The sequence below is a fragment of the Mandrillus leucophaeus genome, unplaced genomic scaffold (genome assembly GCF_000951045.1).
Source record: "Mandrillus leucophaeus isolate KB7577 unplaced genomic scaffold, Mleu.le_1.0 Scaffold228, whole genome shotgun sequence".
Taxonomy (NCBI): domain Eukaryota; kingdom Metazoa; phylum Chordata; class Mammalia; order Primates; family Cercopithecidae; genus Mandrillus; species Mandrillus leucophaeus.
In genome coordinates this window covers 1,300,644-1,319,320 of record NW_012102343.1, presented here as the reverse complement: position 1 = coordinate 1,319,320, position 18,677 = coordinate 1,300,644, and the positions used below count along the sequence as shown (strand labels likewise).

The following is an 18,677-nucleotide window of genomic DNA, read 5'->3' as shown; positions in this document are numbered from 1 at the left end:
GAAAATTGTATGAATCAGCTGTCAATAGACTACTTGTGTATTATTATTAATGGCTTCTGATTTCTGTAATCAGTCCCTGAATATCTCAAATACAGCACTTAACACTAAATATTCTCAAACAGAAAAATTTCTGGGTCTCATCTACTGAATTCCTCACACAGGAAGTTTACAAGTAAAGGTGGATCACTTAAGCAAGAGATTTCACTTTTAGTTTAAAATGTCTGAAATCATCTTTACAGAGCTGACCAAAAAAAAAAAAAAAGAAAAAAGCTGAAATACCCACCAAGGTATCAGAAACCTTCCCGAACATAAGATTATTTTAAGTAACATGACACCACAAAAGATTTAAAATAAAACTCATATGACTAAAATCAGCAACTAAGAGAAGAAAAACAATGTTAATAAAATTAAAATTAAATGCTAGCAAATAATGGAATCCAAGATTGGTCCTCTGCATTTCCAGGGCACCTCTTAACAAACTTAAAATATTTGTATTATCAAGGCAGTTTCTACCCACAGCAAATTTCTTCTTCAAGGTACCTTGGACTTCCTATTGTATTCTGCTTCTAGTAGTAATGTAAGTGCAAGAATTTTGTTAAGCCCCACATTGGACTAGCAAAATCAATTATCAACTGGCTGTCTCCATTACTCTTTTTGGTGCCAAATCTTTTTTCATTAATCCCCTTGCATGAAGGTTGTTATACCCAATTTCTAAAGTAGGAGCACTCTATGTTCATTCTCTAAGGTCATGTAATCGATATCTTCTGAAAACTGGCAGAGGTCCTTTCTGACTCTGTTAACTCTTCCGCAGCTCCCCAACCTGCCCTGGTATAACAGAACAGACATAAAGCCATGGCTGTAAGGTGAAAACACATACACGCAAAATTACCCATGATTCTAAGTGATTCACAGGTAATCACCACTCATTTCACTGGCATTCTGACTACTGTCAGTTAGAACGTCACAAGGTTAAGGACAACTGAAATAAAGCATCCTACAGAAGAACATATTGGCCTCCATTTCGTCTGAACTAGAGAACACATTCTAGAAGTTTTGTTTTTGATGAGAATAGGCATTGGGTGGCTTTAGAAAGTAGTAAATGAGTCTCTGTACAAATAATAATTCTATTTGGCTATTTTGCGACATATCTTCACTCAACATAAAAAAGGCGGTTGAGAAAGGTCAGTACACAGAAATATATTGTAGGCCAATAAGCAATCAAAATAGCTTATTAAATACTGCAAACAGCGGAAGTTATTTAATGTAGCAATTTATACATTCAATATTGACTTTTAATGAACTTAAAGTCTCTTTTGCTTAAAAATTCAGATTTTCAGGGAAGATAAAAGTACAGAAAGTTGTTAGAATTTCCATTAAACTGGGGTATTCAGTACTATAATATCAATTTGTTGAACCCAAAGAGATACTGTTCAAATGCTACTAAGTATTAGCTCTATTCATACAGTCTTTAATGTAGGTCATAAAACTAAAGGATTTTCATCTGTGGCCTGAAAGAGAATATTTCAAAATATTGAAGTATTCAGTGAACACATTTACAAATTGCTGAGTTGGATTACAAAATGGAAATGATGCTTGAGGAAGAAGGCTCATCTTCTTTCACGCTAAAAGATGACTTTTTTCTTTGCAGGATGTTTAAAGAGAATTATATTTGGGTTTTATCTCTGTATGTTTCTGGGTTCCACCTGGTATTAACCACAAGAGAGGAAATTCTGTGCAGAAGGCCATGCTTTCCAGTAGTGAACAATCTGGCAAGAACCTGAAAACCTGACAGGCTTAAAGGTTACATGCCAGAGTGCTCTGCGTCTTTATTACTCTTTCCCTGCAATCTTCATTTAAAAATCTACAATTCAAGTTCAAGGTAAGGCAACAAGCTTGAGTTCCATGGAATACATCAGTTCTGTCTACCAGGAGTCAAAGCCAGATCAGGAAAAAATAAAAACCTAACAGAGTATAAAGGGAGAAAGTGAAAAAAGGAAGAAAGGAAAGAAGAGAGGGAAGAATAGAGAGGATAAAAAAAAATTTTTAAATAAAGCATCATGTTACAGAATGGATATGCTCCAGGGAACTGATGAATATTTGAACTTAAGGTTCATCAGTCTTCAAGACACAAAGATAGAGAAATAAATCAGCTATAAAACAAAGATGAGTGTTTTGAACATCATTTGAACCCTGTGTTTTACAACATGTGCTACGGAATCATTGAGCCACATAATATTCAATTAAAAAGAGGTTTTGGGATGTTCAGCTAGCATTTAATTAGGACATACCATATTTAAAAAGCAATAAAAATAAAATTAAGAAAACAAGAGAAAAGGGCCCATGCTGTATAGCCCATGAATCTCATCGGCTTTATCATGAAAGTTTATTGTTTTTAATCCTAGTACAATCAGCTACCAGTTACATACAGTAAAAAACAGAAACAGCCACAAAGCAATGATGATAGAGATAGTCTGTGACAATGTACAGTGGAGGAAATATTCTCTGTTGGAATCCTCCAGCGGACCCCCACCTGGCTTCAGCAGTTAAGCTATCACTCCCTCCCTCCCCAAAACAGTTAAAAGAAAAATTAACGTCTTGCTTGGGCACAGCAAGATTCTAATACCTCTTGGGGACACTGGAGAACTTTAAAAAAACTAAAGCAGTAGAAACAAAACAATAACTGAAACGTGGAAGCAAGGTGACACACAAAGAAGCTCCGTGAGGCCTTGGCTTCAGATCACCTCAAAGCGAACCACCTGGAAAGAAAAGAAAAGGCTGTCACACCTGGAAAGAACAGGTAGAAGGTTCAGTAACCCTTAATATAACATCACTTCACTCCTTCCCAAATCTATCGAATTCAAGTTTTTCTCAAGGTTTTTATTTTTATAAGTGAGCCAGGTTGTAGAAAATGGCTTCCTTTTCTAATAATATTGTAAATGTTAACAACTAGCACATACTTACTCTTTCAGAACTATAAAATAACACAAGAAGAGAGCATTTTTAGCAAAGCATGCTGTCTTCTTTATCTCAAACCCTTTGAAGCAACCACACAGTAGGCTATTTATATGACTGTGTACTCTTACCTTAGAGGAATAATGACTCCGTTCAAAAACTAAGTCTCATATATATTTGGTTCGATTGAGGGCTTTTTCAGCCAGGTGACCACTTTCATCTGTGATCTTCTCCCAATCAGTCTGTCCGACCACAAAACCTATGGCCCTTTTCCTATCTGCATCCTTCTTCTCTTCCAGGTCTGCCCATCTGACCTAAAAAGAACACAGCATTAGGCTGAGCTTTAGGAAAAATAAATATGCAAAGAGCCTCCTCCCTCTCTGGACAGTCTAAGGGGTAGAATGACTCATCTGAAGCCACAAGCTTAAAAAATTAAAAACTAACCCAGGAAAATTGGGAAAAGTCATATATTTTAAGTCACAGAGAGAAAACACTCTGGCCAATCCAAGTCCTAACCATTCCAGCTCCTGAACAGTTCAGCTCAATCCTGTCCTCTCTTTCTCCTCTGCCATTCCTTTTTATTTAATAATTCACTGACCTCATTTTTTTTTTCACCTGAAAGCAAAGCACTAATCTCTACCTAGTCTTCCTGTCTGTACTCATCCCCTCCAGATTCATGCTGCCAGAGTGAGCTTCCTAAAACACACAGTTGTGACTCATTTGCTTTAACTCCTTTCCCTACCTACCAGGTAAAGTCCAAGAACTCAGGTCCCTCTTGATCTGGCCCCAACTACTTTCCTGCAACATCTCTGGCCAGTGCCTATGGCATTTTATACAAACAATATAAACTTCCTTCTAGCACTCAGAGTGCATTGCACCATTTCTTGTCTCTGTAACTCTGCATATAAGTACTAGTCATTCTTCCTGAAATGTCTTTTCCCTAACCTTATCCACTTGGCATGAGTCCAGTCATCCCTCCCTGACTTACCCCTTTTTCCTTTGCCAATCAAATAATCACTGCTTCCCACAGTTAACTTCTGGATTTTGATATGTCTGCTTTTGAACTTCCACACTGTACTGTAATTATCCACTTACAGATCTGTCCTCCCTAACAGAGTATCAACACCCTAGATCAGTAACTGAATTTTATCTCTACACAGAAATATTTCTTGAAATTTAATCTTAGGGAAAACAGTAAGCTGGTATTACTACTTTCATTCATGAGATAGAGAGACCAAGAAACAGACTCAGCTGATATCCATGGCAAGATTACAACTACAAATACATGGATCAGGGATATTTCCTATTGGTATTCTGATTTTTAAAATATATATATTCTTACATATGATTTTTTTAAATTTTTGTAATTTATTTATTTATTTATTTTTAAGAGTCAGAGTCTCACTATGTTGCTCAGGCTGGTCTCAAACTGCTGGGCTCAAGCAATCCTCCTGCCTTGGCCTCCCAAAGTGCTATGATTATAAGCATGAGCCACCATGCCCAGCCACATATTATGTTAATATGTTTTTAAAAGTATATGGAGATATACATACTCTGTAAAAGTTCAGATTCTTAAAAAGAAACTATGAATCTGTTGCTTGCACTACATGGTACCAAAGTCCACAGATAATGTATTTTAAACATGGCTTGTGATTTATTATCTGTGACAAGGAGAGGGAACCAGAGCATGGAAACACCATGCTCTTCACACTGGACCTGGAAATGCATTATTGCTCTAATGTACACTAATTACTATTTGCATGACTGGCAATGAAATAACTAGGCTTCTAACAGTCTCACCTGGTCAAAAGGAGGAGTCACAGTAATAGCAGTGGGAAGAAACTGATAACACCTGACTTTCCAGAAAGTAGGTTTTTAGTATATAGAAAACCTATGGCTCAATGTCTTTCATGGGCCTTAGTAAGAAGCCTAATAAATAATGTGGGCTTCCATATAGAAAAATCTTTGGGCATTCTGCCCATCAATGCTGAAGTACTTATTTTGATTAATTCATACATACAGCCAGGCACAGTGGCTTACACCTGTAATTCCAGCACTTTGGGAGGCCGAGGCCGGCAGATCCCTTCAGCCCAGGTGTTCGAGACCAGCATGGGTAACATGGCAAAACCGTGTCTCTACTAAAAATACAAAAATTAGCTGGGCATGGTGGTGTGGTGGGTGTCTGAAGTCCTAGCTACTAACAAGGATGAGGTGGGAGAATTGCTTGAGCCTGGGAGGCGGAAGTGACAGTGAGCCGAGATCACACCACTGTACTCCAGCTTGGGTGACAGAGAGACCCTACCTCAAAAATAAATAAATAAATAAATAAAATTCATATATACTCTCTTAGCGCCACCTAGGATCAAGGATATACATTTTAGCGAAAGATCATTACGAACTAAGTTTTGGGCGTTTATGTGAAAACACACTACTGTGCTGAGGATGCCATGGGAATGGATTTAAATTTGCTGTGGGCTAGTTACTTTTTCTTTGTTCAGTGGCCACAGTTTGCCCCTTACATGGTAGCATTAGAAGAAAAAGTGTGTAGTTGTTTTTGAAATCAGTAGTATGTTTGCGAATAAATGCCCAAGATTTTAACATTGGAATTCGGCCAGACACAGTGGCTCACGCCTGTAATCCCAGCACTTTGGGAGGCTGAGGCAGACAGATCACCTGAGGTCAGGAGTTTGAGACCAGCCCGGCCAACATGGCGAAACCCCATCTCTACTAAAAATACAAACAAAATTAGCCAGGTGTGGTGGTGGGCACCTGTAATCCCAGCTACTCAGGAGGCTGAGGCATGAGAATGGCTTGAACTAGGAGGCAGAGGTTGCAGTGAGCCAAAATCACGCCACTGCACTCCAGCCTGGCAACAGAGTGAGACCCCGTCTCAAAAAAAAAAAAACCAAAAAAAACCAACAACAAATGAAGTTGGAATTAAAATATTTTGGAAACTACTGTATTTTGTTAATATCTCTAATTTATACTGATGCTATAGTAAAATTATTTATTTACATGTTGAATTCCTCCACTGGATGTCAGCTCCTTAAGAGGACTCATTCATAGACTTCATACAAAGACATTCAACATATGGAATGAATAAATGATTACCGAACCACTAAAAATATAAGAAGCAGAATAATGACTTTCAGCTTGAAATGGCTTCTTAAATGTCAGTGTCCCTTTTAATTTTCCTAGAGGTACTTTTGCGACTTACAACATTTTTGCTGTTGTTTTTTCCTGTAAAAATAAAACTGTTATAATACAGAAAAATCTCGACTAGCACTCAAAGGTTTGAGGTCCTTATATTTCATCCACTGTCACTATAAATATTTCTAAAATACACAAACTCAGCAAACAAACAAGGGAAATGTTCGCCTTTCATAGTCATCAAAGAAATACAAATTAAAGTCCAAGTAAGCTACCATTTTATACCCAAGCAAGCAAATATTTTAAAAGTAAATTATATTTTAAAGTCTAGCCATTTAGGCAAAATTCTAATATAACCCACTCTACAGAACCACCTTTTCGTTATAGAGGAAGTTAATCCCAAGAACCCACCTGGTATCTGTAAAAAGCTGGATCACAGAAACAAAGAAAGCCCAGAGAAGGAATGAGTAATGTACAGCATTCTGTATTCTTTACTACCTGTAGGATCTCCTTGTGCTCTAATGTTGATTTTGGTGAGTAGTTCAAGAGTTAAAAACTATCTGAAGTCAAAGTATAAGGCAGGGGAGGAGAGTTAAAGAGGAGTAACTTTAAAGAACTAGAATGTGCACCATTCAGTTCTCTTTGGTCACCTAACCTAACAAAATAAACTGCATGGCATTACATACTCCTTAGTGAAGACAGTGATAGTTACCTGAGTAAAAACAGATAAAATATTTCTCATTTTAGATTACTAATTGTTACCAGAACTATACTTTATTATTTGCAAGAAAGGGCCATTTCTGCCTCTGTTGGCTCCAGTCTTAAAACTTGAGTAAGAGGTATCATTACAAGTAGTTCTTTGGTGAGGCTGGGTGCAAATGGCAGTGGGCTCTCCCTTCGCCATCCCTTGAAGTTACACAAACAAGGGCAGGCTTTGGAGTATCTGCAGTATTTTAAAAAGTTTTGAAACCTGGATTCTTTGTAATAGTGCCCATTACAAAGTACACTAAGGCACTGAGAAAATTCATTAAGAAACAAATACAAAGAAATGATGCATAGAGGTAAATGATGCACAACCTCATTCTTAAGTAAATAAATGAAAAATGAGATACTATTTTTTTTCACCTATCAGATTATCAAAAGTTAAAGAGTTTGATAACAGCACTGCTGGTCGAAGTGTAGAAAAACAGGCAATTACTTGCATGTAGGTATTTAAAGAGAGACATACACACCACAACCTTCACGTCTGTACTGGCAATAAATGGAAACACTGTAAGCATCCATCAATAAAGATATTACGGTTTGGACATCTGTCCCCTTCAAATCTCGTATTACGGTTTGGATGTTTGTCCCCTTCAAATCTCATGTTGAATTGTAATCCCCAATATTGAAGGTGTTTGGGTCATGGAGGAGGATCCCTCATGAACGTCTTGGTGCCCTCCTAACGGTAATGAGCAAGTCCTCACTCTGAGTTCATATGAGATCTGGTTGTTAAAAAGAGTTGGGACCCCCTCCCCTTGGTTCCTCTCTTGCCACGCTGGCTCCTCCTTTGTCTTCCATCATAATTGAAGACTTCCTGAGGCCTCACCAGGAGCTGATGCTAGCACCAAGCTTCCTGAACAGCCTGCAGAACAATGAGCCAAAATAAACCTTTTTTCTTTATGAATTACCCAATCTCCCATATTCCTTTATAGCTACGCAAATGGACTAATACAAAGGGACTAGTTAAATAACTGATTGTACAACCAAACAATGGCACACTAAGGAGCCCTTTAAAAAGAATGGTAGGTCTGTATATGCTTATATAGAAAGATCAAGATGGAATAGCTGAAAAAGACTTGTACAGAACAGTATATATGATCCCTTTGCTTTGTTATTTTGTTTTAAAGGATATACACATCTATCACTTTTACTGAATTCAACATTTATGTAAAGACCTATCTAATGCCCTAGCTTCACTTCTCTATTCCCTTTCATAGCAAAACTTCAAAAAGTTGCCTACATATGCTGTACTGTACTTCATCATTTCTTATTCATTCTTTAATCTGCTCCAAACTGGTTTCTGCCCCCTCATCACTGTAGACTGATGACAAACTACAATCATCAGTGACCTCCATGTTGCCACATCTAGCAGTCATTTATCTGTTCCAAACTTACTTGTCTTTTCCGCATCATTTAAAAACTGACTACACTCTTTTCTTCTTGAAACACTTAGCTCTATCTGAACTAAATTTTGGAGTCTGGCGTCCTATTGCCTTTTCCATTTATACTTTTTCCTTGGGCAAGATCATTCAGTCCCATGCTTCTAAATACCATTTCCTGAAATTTGTTAGTTCAGTCTGATCTCTCTGGTGAATTTTGTACTAATAAATCCAACAGTCATTTTGACATTTTCACTTACACTTCTAACTTAATTAGAAGAAAAATTAGAATTTCTCTCACAGAACTTAAATTATTTCTCTCAGTTCCAAAAATCATGACTTATGACTCCCTCAGTTTTCTCTCTCTCACTAAATGGCACCACATATATGCAGTGCTCATGGCCAGAGTACCAAGGGGTCACCCTTGATTCTATCTACCTTTGGACCCTCCACACTCCATCCATTAAGAAGTTCCACAGGTTCTCTTCAATACCCTACTCTGTACTTGGCTTCTTTTGCCCCATGACAAAATGGCACAAGTGACTGGCCACTCCCAATGCCTTTAAGGTTAACGCACTAGCCATGTGAGGTTCTGTTCTCCAATTTTTCAAGTTACTTGTACATTTTGATGAGATAATTTATAAGGTATGACTCCTTTTTGGGAAGTGTAACATGACATAGCGTAAACTAAATCATTTTAAAAATAGCATTCATGTGATTATCTGCCTGTAACTTCCTAAAACCAGATGCCTAAATGGGCCCTTCATTTGTTGGCAGTTATTGACAAAGTCTCTTACCCTCTTCTTCCCAGGCTCAGAAGCACGAGTATCATAATCATCGGGGAGCTGAAGATAATCCTCCATTCTGCTGGCAATGGCCTCCCAGTCACGTTTCCTTTTAGTACCAGTCCTCAAGCCATCCAACTTGTCTGAGGGACAAACACAGAGCCGTAGCATTAAGGAAGAGTGTGAGTTTGCACAGGACACACACACAGGGGAAAAGAAGGCTGGAACACTTTCAGAGGGCATATCCACAATTTTGAGTGCAGCATCACTTGCAGATCCAAACTATCTTCTTGGCTGAGATAATATCAAGTTCTGTGCCAGAATTTCCATTGTTTGGTATTCACTCTGGTAGCCATTATGTTTATGATGTTGGTTTAAGAGCAAATATGGGCAAGGCAAGAAAAGGCACTTGACTCCTGGTCTCCTTGTCCTCCCACCCACCATAGCTCTCATGTTCTGATGGCAAATGCAAAGTTGGGCTTTTCCAGACAGTGTCTTCCATTCTTTTTTTCTTTAACACAATATTAACACCACCCATTTCATCTGCAGTCATGTTTGATACTGTGTCATATGAAAAGCAGGTAGTACCAAGAACTTAATGAGCCAAGCTAACGTTTAAGGTTTTAGATGAACAGTTTTTTTTTTTGTTTTTTTTTGTTTTTTTTTTGCTGTGAGTGCATTCACCATGAATTAATGTTCATGAATAAGCTGACTATATGAGATCACCACTTTCTTTGCTCATACTATGAAGCTGACCATTCTGAGGCTAAGGGCTAGTCAGATAATTTTACCAGACCTGATAATTCTTTCTGAACCCTGAATCTGAGAGGGCTAGGCTTTCCAACAACTCAAAAACTATAATCAATTAATGAATAGGGATTGCAGATTCAGAAATTATGAGATATGAGTTTAGGTGTCTTAAAGAAGAACACGCAATGAAAATGTGTTGAGTCTTTTATTGGTTATTAATAATTGATTTTGAACGCTACATGTAGGATATTATGAGTTATATACATTTTTTGCTACAATGAAGCACTAAACTTCTGAATCATCTGAAGTTATATAAACACACTAGTACTAGGCAGGCCAATGAAGAAAAGCCTAAAAACTTCAGAAACACAGCATAACCACACTTCATTGAATTCCATAAAGAGTGTATATAATAAAAATCTTTTAGACACCATGTTGGAGAGAACTTGGTATGAAAAGTGCAGTGAAAGCAGTGGCAGAAAGGGTGAGTTTATGTTTCAAATATAAAAGTTTTACACACAACTGTTACAAGCTTTAAAAACCAGTAAGATTTTGCATTCGTGGCAAAGTTTTTTGTTCCTAAGCCCCTTTCCCATAAAAGTGATTATCATTGAAAAATCAGTAAGGCAAACTGCAACAGTTTATAAAACTCACAAAAATTTTAATCATCTCATTTTGGCAAAATTTTAACAGGTATGGATTCAAGAGATCCAGTCGTCTAATCTCTGGAATCACATGCTGTACCAAATGGCTCTATCTACGTGTATATGACGGGCCATATTATACATGATCTTAAAGAAGTGACCCCCTGACTGCACAGGGACACAGGTTATGGTATTAGAAAACCAACAAAGTCCCACAAACAATAAAACTGTTCTCAGTTCAACAGTGTACAGTATTACCAGAAGAGAAAGAAGCTCCAACACACTTATTAAATAAACCTCAAAGGATTTCCAAACTTAATACGATCAACTTTGACATTAACATACTTCAAAGTAAAAATTTCATATTTCATTTCCAACAACAGAGCACAGCCAGGCAGCAATACAGAAGGGCAGTGTGAAAACTGCAAGAACTTCTCCTCATACACTGGGTATATATGACAGGAGTTACAGTTGCAACATGGAATTTCAGAAGAGCATGTATTTCTAGTCTGAGCACCCTTGTTGAAATGTTTAATTTGAAATTTTATTGTGCAAATATGTTTAAAGTTTCCTTCTTGGGCTGAAGAAAGGCTCACACCTCTTCCACATGGCATACTGGAAACCAAACACACAGATGGATGGCATAAGGTGAGGGGAGAGAAATCTGGGGTTGTTAATTACAGAAAGACTGGTGTTCAATCCATGCACACTAATGATTTTCAGAGATTTCAAAAGATGAAGTTTTAAGATGAAGATGAAGTTTTAAATCCAACTTGGCAGGTCACAGAATTTTACCACATATTTGAAACAGTATGTATTATAGCACAACAGAAAAATTCCTTAGATACAGCTATGTATTTTCTAAATGTAAATGGTATTTCTGAAAATCTGTTCAAAGTAAACACAAGATTACGCACCTATACAAATAATAATTATATTCCAACTCTGAAGAGATGAATCTGTCTGACACGTAGAAAACCAATATACAACTCATGAGTAGAGACAAATGACACTGAGATGAGAAAAGCAAAAGTACTTTATATGAAGAAACCTAAATTAGGATGATAACAGTCTCAAATATTCTAGCTTCACAGTATGAGAAACTAAAATCATGTCACTGGAGTTTAAGTAGCTTCAATGCTGAATCCCAGCACCTGATGTGGCAAGTAACAACCTGCCCTTGCATTAGGATGCCTGTGTCCCAGCAGGGAAGAACCAGTCTCGTGGGACTGAAGGTGGGCCACAGGCAGCCTTCAACAACTCCATGCCAGAGGTAGCTCAGGCCTGTTGTGAACTGTTCTAAAATCACATCACTTTCAATTTAACATTCAGGCAGAGGCTGAACTGTGTACTATACTTAATGAGCATAGATCAAGAATCTGCAATAAGATCTAACCAGCTGCTTGAAAGACTATAGGTAAGTATGTTCTCACTGGCAGACTCATTTGTGAATCAAAATTCCTCTGTTTCAGATTCAACTGTTTTCACTCAACACGTGACACCGCTAAAACATAATATATTTCCACCCAGTATAATCATTTTCCAAGAGTAATTGGGGAATGTTGGTAAAGTACTCAGAAAAATAAATTGTACTTGGTAATCAAATTATATTAAATTTGTTATGATAAGGAAGGCAACATAAATAGGCTACAAGATCCGACACAAGATCCTCATGTTTTAGAGAAGAATCTTCTCAGTTGGGTCAATGGACCAACCTCAAAGTAGTAAGCACTTTCAAGAATGCACACTCTTTGCCTTCCTCTGTGGTAGGATTAGCTCTCAATACAGTGGTGCAAGATACAAGTCCTTATATATAACATTACTGTCACTCTTGTTAAAAAATAAATAAAAACCCGACTGCAAATATGTTAAAATTTATTTCCTAGATTTATTACCAGATCTTCAGTGCCTTTCATTGAAATGGTTTATTTAAAAAAATCCATTTCTGGAATTCATTATCTACTATTCTGTCTTTAAAACTGAAAATTTGTATAAAATGTATTTTCTGAGAAGCAAATGGTAGACGGGCCAGAATTTTTTCCAGAAATTCCAAGAAATACCAATATTAATATACATTCTTGAATAATCATCACAACTAAATTCCCTTTTCCTTTTAAAAACAGAAAAGTAAAAGATGGACTGGTTTGAGTTTAAAACAGCATTACCCCAGATCATGTATTACATGAGGCCTCTAAAGATTACACGTTAAGCTAATATTTATCACTTTTACATCCCCCTTAACTACCTTTATTTATGATCTCTCTTTGCCCCAAAAGATAATCAATATTTAGAGAACCAGAAGAGAGAAAAGATCTTTGCATATTATGGGTCATTGTAATGTACAGAACTTCACAGAGAGTTAATCTAACGTCGAAATAAGCAGAACTAAAGCATTATTATTATTTTTAAAGTATTTTGTAATTTTTATTTTCCTACATATTTAATTGCATTTAAACACATAAGTGCTTTAAGGGTCTCTGGAAGATGACAATTAGTTATTATTAAGATTTCCCACAGAGGGAAGACGACTAGAAGAATATGTCAAAAACCACATAAAATTTTCACGCAACATAAACTAAAAAAAATCTTTTAGACTTGACAACAAAGCACCTATACCAGTAATGTAATAATACAGTTCGCGGAACTGTCTTTTAACACAGGACCTGGTCAATACCAACTGCTAACACAAGTAGTTGGGGCAAATTAAAGGCATAGCTTACGTAATTGCATGTAAAATGCACTCCTTTGATGTCAGAAACACATGTCCCAAGCAATGAAGCAGCTAAATGACTCAAACTTCCTGTATCAATTTAAGATACTTAGATGGTTCCTTTAGTTTTGGAGTATAATACCAGGAAAAGAAACATAAACTGACAGTCATACCTCATATATCAGTAAGGCTGATCTCAAAAAGTCCTTAGTACATTGTTTTAGATTTTTATTCATACATCTTAATCAACATGTTAAATGGTTCTCTTTAAACGAAGTAAAACTGAAAAACTATTTTGCAGTTTTCACCAACAAATACTAGAGGGAATCCATTGGGTATGTATGACTTTTTTGTTTGACAGATAACTTCACATTAAGCAACTTCAAATTCTGATTTAGACAATCATTTAAACTGGTTTAACCTTGGAATTTGGCATTAACAATTTGAAGAAAAATTTAAACTGAATTTTATAAAGCAGGCTCCTCAAAAACCTGAATTACATATCTGCTTCTCTCTACTCAGAAACTCTCATTTATTATACAAGGAGAATAAATGCCTTTTAATTAATTTTAAACTTTATATTATTTTTATTATCTAAAGTATTCATAATCAGGTTTAACTTTGGACTGCACTTAAATATTCTTTAAAAAAGAAATCTCATCAGCACCAACATTTCTGATTAATATAAAAGAATAGATTTTATAAGTGACAATATTTTGTTGCTAAATTATCAAATATTTCTGTTGACTCTAAAAACTTTAAATAGTATTGAAAGCAGTTCTTTTAAAATACTTATGACTTTGTCACAAGATATAAAAGCTAACAAAATAGATTGGAGGATATAAGGTAGGCCAGAAATCTCTGTTCAAGTAGAAGTTTTAGGAAATTTGTTCCTCTTATAGCAGAAAAGATCTATGACCATTACCATCAGGTATCACATATAAAAACAGGAAAAAGGAAATACCCACCTAGCTTTGCCTCAGATGTGTCCATCTCCCATTTGCTTTTCGGAATGTAACCCTAAATCGTACACAGAGAGAAGCTCGAAGGGTTAGAAAGAGACACATACATGCATATCACGTTTGAACTGGAAAAGCATTAAAACTGGGAATGGATTCAGTTTCCACTGACTAGCTGTAAATACATCCTTAGGGGAAACACAATCTCACTATCTTTGAAGAAACTAAATGACCAAATTCACCAAACTGCACTGTCCACATTTCGGAGTAGTCGCTTCAGAATAGTATCATGAAGGCGCTCTGAGGCAGCTACAGTTCAGGACTCACAATTGTAGTCTGAACAACAGCTGTATAGCAAATATGATAAGAATGTACAGGTAGTTACTGTGCTAATATTAATATTATTCAGAGTATCAGATAATTTGTAATACTAGCTAGGTTATCTTCTAAATATAACTGCTATTATCAACTGATAGTAGCCATAAGGTCCAAAAAGTGTTCTTCAAGATAGTTACTTTATATTTCAGTAATTTCAAGTACTCAAAAGAAAGGAAAAGAATTGGTAGCACTTAACCCAATTACCCAATTAGGAAGTTCAACTTCATTTTAAAATGACTCAATTCATTTACCAGTTAGAGCATACAAAGGCTAATTTTACTGAATCAAATTCAGAACATTTTTATTAGTTGAAAACTAGATTATTATTTCTGATGTTTTTAAAAATTATGTTATCCTATTATATGCAAAACCAGAAATCTCCACTGGCAACTTACATCTTATATTTCATAAAATAACTGGGTGGCTTATTTCGAACTCACTCCCAAAAGATTTTCAAATTTCCTAATGTGCCTATTGAGCTATGCAGTAATCATTTCTGTTTATTCACCTAGCAAGTAAATGCTTTTACCATGTGATTGATCATGATTCCCCTTTACCTTCATTTAGACTGTTTTCCATTGGACCTAACATACAGAAATGTTAATATTGGAATCTAGTAAATAGGACAGATTCATCAATGGTGTCAGCATCTTCTTTTATGAATCAATTTATCTCTCTACTGTTGGTAATGTTCAAGTTCATGAAACAAACTGACACACAGGTAAAGTAAGTCACAAAGCCTTTTGAAGATTTCATGATGATAGCCTCTGTGTAAGAGTTTACTAGAACATAATCCTATGGTTTCATACATTTCTAGTCTATCAGCCAGAACTAATAATTCAACTTCAACTTACTAGGTAGTATTTTGGATTATAAATTATATATTTTCCAAATACATTTTTTAGAACAAACCAAGACAAAGCTATGCTGAAGTGATAGTGCTAAAAGTACTGAAGACAAGTTACATCTTAAAAATCATCTGAAAACTAAGCATCACTGGAATAATATATTTATAAATTTTATCTATTTAGGTTCACTGAAGCACTAAAGGCGGCAAACTATCATACCAATGATCCCCTACAAAGGATTATCTTTACCAACAAAACTTTGGATTTCACCCAGCTATATTAATAAGTGCAGAGTAGAAAATGCAAGGTTTACTGATAATTCCATTAAAATAGTCTGAGTGGTTGGTGTGAAACTTGCTCTTAACCCTTGGTTAATATATTCTCCAAGAATCTTTCACTCTCGGAATAGACTCCAATAGTAAAAGATTTCAATTCTGCATCTTTGAACGGGTTAAGAGAAGTTTTATAATCAAGTTACGCAAACAAGTGTATTCATTCCCCACTGCTGGAATCATCCTGGTCTTCCTTTAAACTATATTATCCTCCCATTGCTTGAAATTGTAGGCCACTTGGAAATAAAGCAGATAATCCAGCAGGGTAGAATTCTAAGGCTTCCTTGCCATGACTCTGACATAAAAATATAGTATTACAGTGTATTTCACTTTAAAAAAGTAATAGTACATTCAGTTAAAAGTTCCCAAGTTTTGACCTACACCTAAGCAAGTCAGATGTTACGAACCATATCTTGAACTGAAATCTCCACAATAGAAAGACGGAGCTTCAGAAAGCTAAAACATTATAGACTTCTCACGTAGTCAGTTTCTAGTACACACGCTGCAAATGGCTAAAGAAGTCATTAGCCATATTCCAGAAGAGCGTGGACCTTGTAATGAATATCCTGCCTAAATTTTAAATTATGTATGCCAAAATACAACTTAAGAAAAATAGATTTTAAAAAAACACATACTGAGACTCAAATGCCATTAACTTTAAAACTTATTTTTTAATCCACATTTGAAATCTTGGAATGTAGAGGTTGACACCATCTTTATATAAACACAGTTTTTATCAAGAGTCCTCTATATCACACACGGGTTCGATGGGACCACTCCCTGGAGATTCTGTATACTCTAGGGGGTAGGAATCAGAGTTCTCATTTTGTACATTTTCAAAGGAATATGAGGAGCAACTTTAGCAAGGGCTCAAGTATTAAATAAACCGAGTAATATTCTGGATTTAAAATGCAACACTATTCCAAGGCATTGCTAATCTCTGTACTTCAGCAAACACTGAAAAGTCAACGTAATTCTATAGGTCGCATATTCTTGAATGACAGGGAAAGGCAAACGTCTCTACAGAGGTGTGATCAAAAGCATTTCACATTAGGTACACAGAAACTTTAAACTCACACTATGTAAGCCTCTAATCAGCCTAAGCAAAATCCATTGCCTACACAGTCATTTAATTTTTCCCTGTCACTTAGGATAAAATGCGGAAGAACAAATCTAGCAGCCAGTGGCAACCCTCTGCCTCCCCATTCAGTAAGTTCTTCTGCCTCAGTTGACAGAAACTAAATTTGGAGATCTTGTAGCAAAGAAGAGACAATTATGCCTATGTTGGGTAGGCTGTGCCACATATCTGCTGGAATGTAAGAATGCCCTTTCATATGTAATTATTTTCTTAAAAGGTATACTCCCCTAAAACCACCCACAAATAGATGAGTACAAGAGTAAGTTTCTTAGCACTCTGTTAAAACTTTCTTTTAACACCACAGTAGAGGGTTCTTTTGGTCTGGGGAAAAAGAAAGAGTATCCAAAAGTCTCCTTGAAGATGATTATGGAAACTTATACCGCTAAAGTGTGTATCAACAGTAGTTGTCTGACCACAGATCTGAATTTAAACCTTCTTTAAGAATTTTAATAAAGAGACACTGTTCAAAGTGGTTGGTCTGTCTCCTACCAGTTCGCTTTCCTCTTCCTCTGCATCTTTCTTTTCTTCTTTCTGTTCTTCGATATTTGCATCAAAATCTTCCATCTCTACCTGTACCAACCATTAAAAAAAAAAAAAAAAAGACTGAGTTAACATTTAGCAAAATGTTGACTCCTTCATTGAGATCTGGAATGAACACAGTAGCCTAGAGCAAGACAGGCTCACTGTTACATACCAAGTAATTTTTAACACCCTAAATTTTGAAACAGAACTGATAAAAGACAAGATATTATTGCCTTTAATTTTCCTTGAATATCCATCTGTATAATTCCCTGTAAAGTATAAGTGCTAAGTAGATGGCTACCTATTTTGAATGCTTATGGATTACTAGAATTTTCTTTTAAAAATCTTTAACAAGCATTTTTCCAATCAGATAAAAACATGTCCATGATTCAAATTTCAAAATATAAGAAAAAGTATACTGAAAAGTGGGATGATATTGGCTTGGCCCAGAGTGGTAGCAATGCAAATAAGCAGATGAGTTAGAGAGGTCATTAAAAGGTAAAACTGACTAAACTTTCTTGACTACATGACAGGTTTGAACACCAGTATAAGGGCAGAGTAAAGAGTCAGGCCTGGGCACGGTGGCTCACGCCTATAATCCCAGTACTTTGGGAAGCTGGGGCAGGAGGATCGCTTGAGTCTAGGAGTTCAAGACCAGCCTGGGCAACATAGTGAGGCCCCATCTCTAAAAAAATAAAATAAAAAATTAGCTGGGCATGGTGGCATGCGCCTGTACTCTCAGCTACTCAGGAGGTTGAGGTGAGAGTATCATTTGAACCCAGGAGTTGAGGTAGCAATGAGCTATGATCATGCCACCGCACTCCAGCCAGGGTAAGAGTCAGACTCTGTCTCAACAATGATAAAAGAGTCAGGGATAACTCCCAGAGTACTGGTTTCAGCAATCAAGTGGTTAGGGTTCTAATCACTAAAACAGAGACTACTAAATGAAAAACAGGTTTGTACAAACTACATTTTGGATAGGTTGAGTTTGAGGTATACTAAGATAACATATATTTTTTGTAGAGAATTTGGAAAATAACAGTAAAAAGAATATTATAAAGATCACCTATACTCCCTCCATTCAGAAACATTACTGTTAAGATAGTCATATAATTCAGTCTAGACTTTATAACATTAATGGCACATAAGTGACAATCTAAGCTACTAGAAAGATTCGGATGATCTATACAGAGGGTACAAAATAAAAACAGAGCCTAGGATGGAGCCCTAAGGGGGCCCTTTTAAAGACTGAGTAGCAAGAGAAGCCAGTGAAAGAGACTGAAAAGAGATAGCCAAAAAAGTAAAAGGAAAACCAGAAGAATGTGAATTCACAAAAGCCAAGAGAAAAATATATTTTTTAAGAAGGTG

At 36.2% G+C, this 18,677-nt stretch overlaps 1 protein-coding gene across 1 annotated transcript in view; it reads right to left on the bottom strand.

Annotated features, from left to right (window-relative positions):
• Positions 1 to 2,341: 2,341 nt before the first annotated feature.
• YLPM1 (YLP motif containing 1) overlaps positions 2,342 to 18,677 on the bottom strand; it is an 87,419-nt gene continuing 71,083 nt past the window's right edge. The window contains exons 17-21 of the mRNA XM_011981533.1: positions 17,277 to 17,357; positions 14,101 to 14,152; positions 9,041 to 9,171; positions 3,084 to 3,266; positions 2,342 to 2,756 (exon numbers count right to left, since the gene is read on the bottom strand). Of these exons, the coding sequence (XP_011836923.1) occupies positions 3,120 to 3,266; positions 9,041 to 9,171; positions 14,101 to 14,152; positions 17,277 to 17,357 (411 nt within the window). The 3' untranslated portion in view covers positions 2,342 to 2,756; positions 3,084 to 3,119. The remainder of the gene's footprint in view (positions 2,757 to 3,083; positions 3,267 to 9,040; positions 9,172 to 14,100; positions 14,153 to 17,276; positions 17,358 to 18,677) is intronic.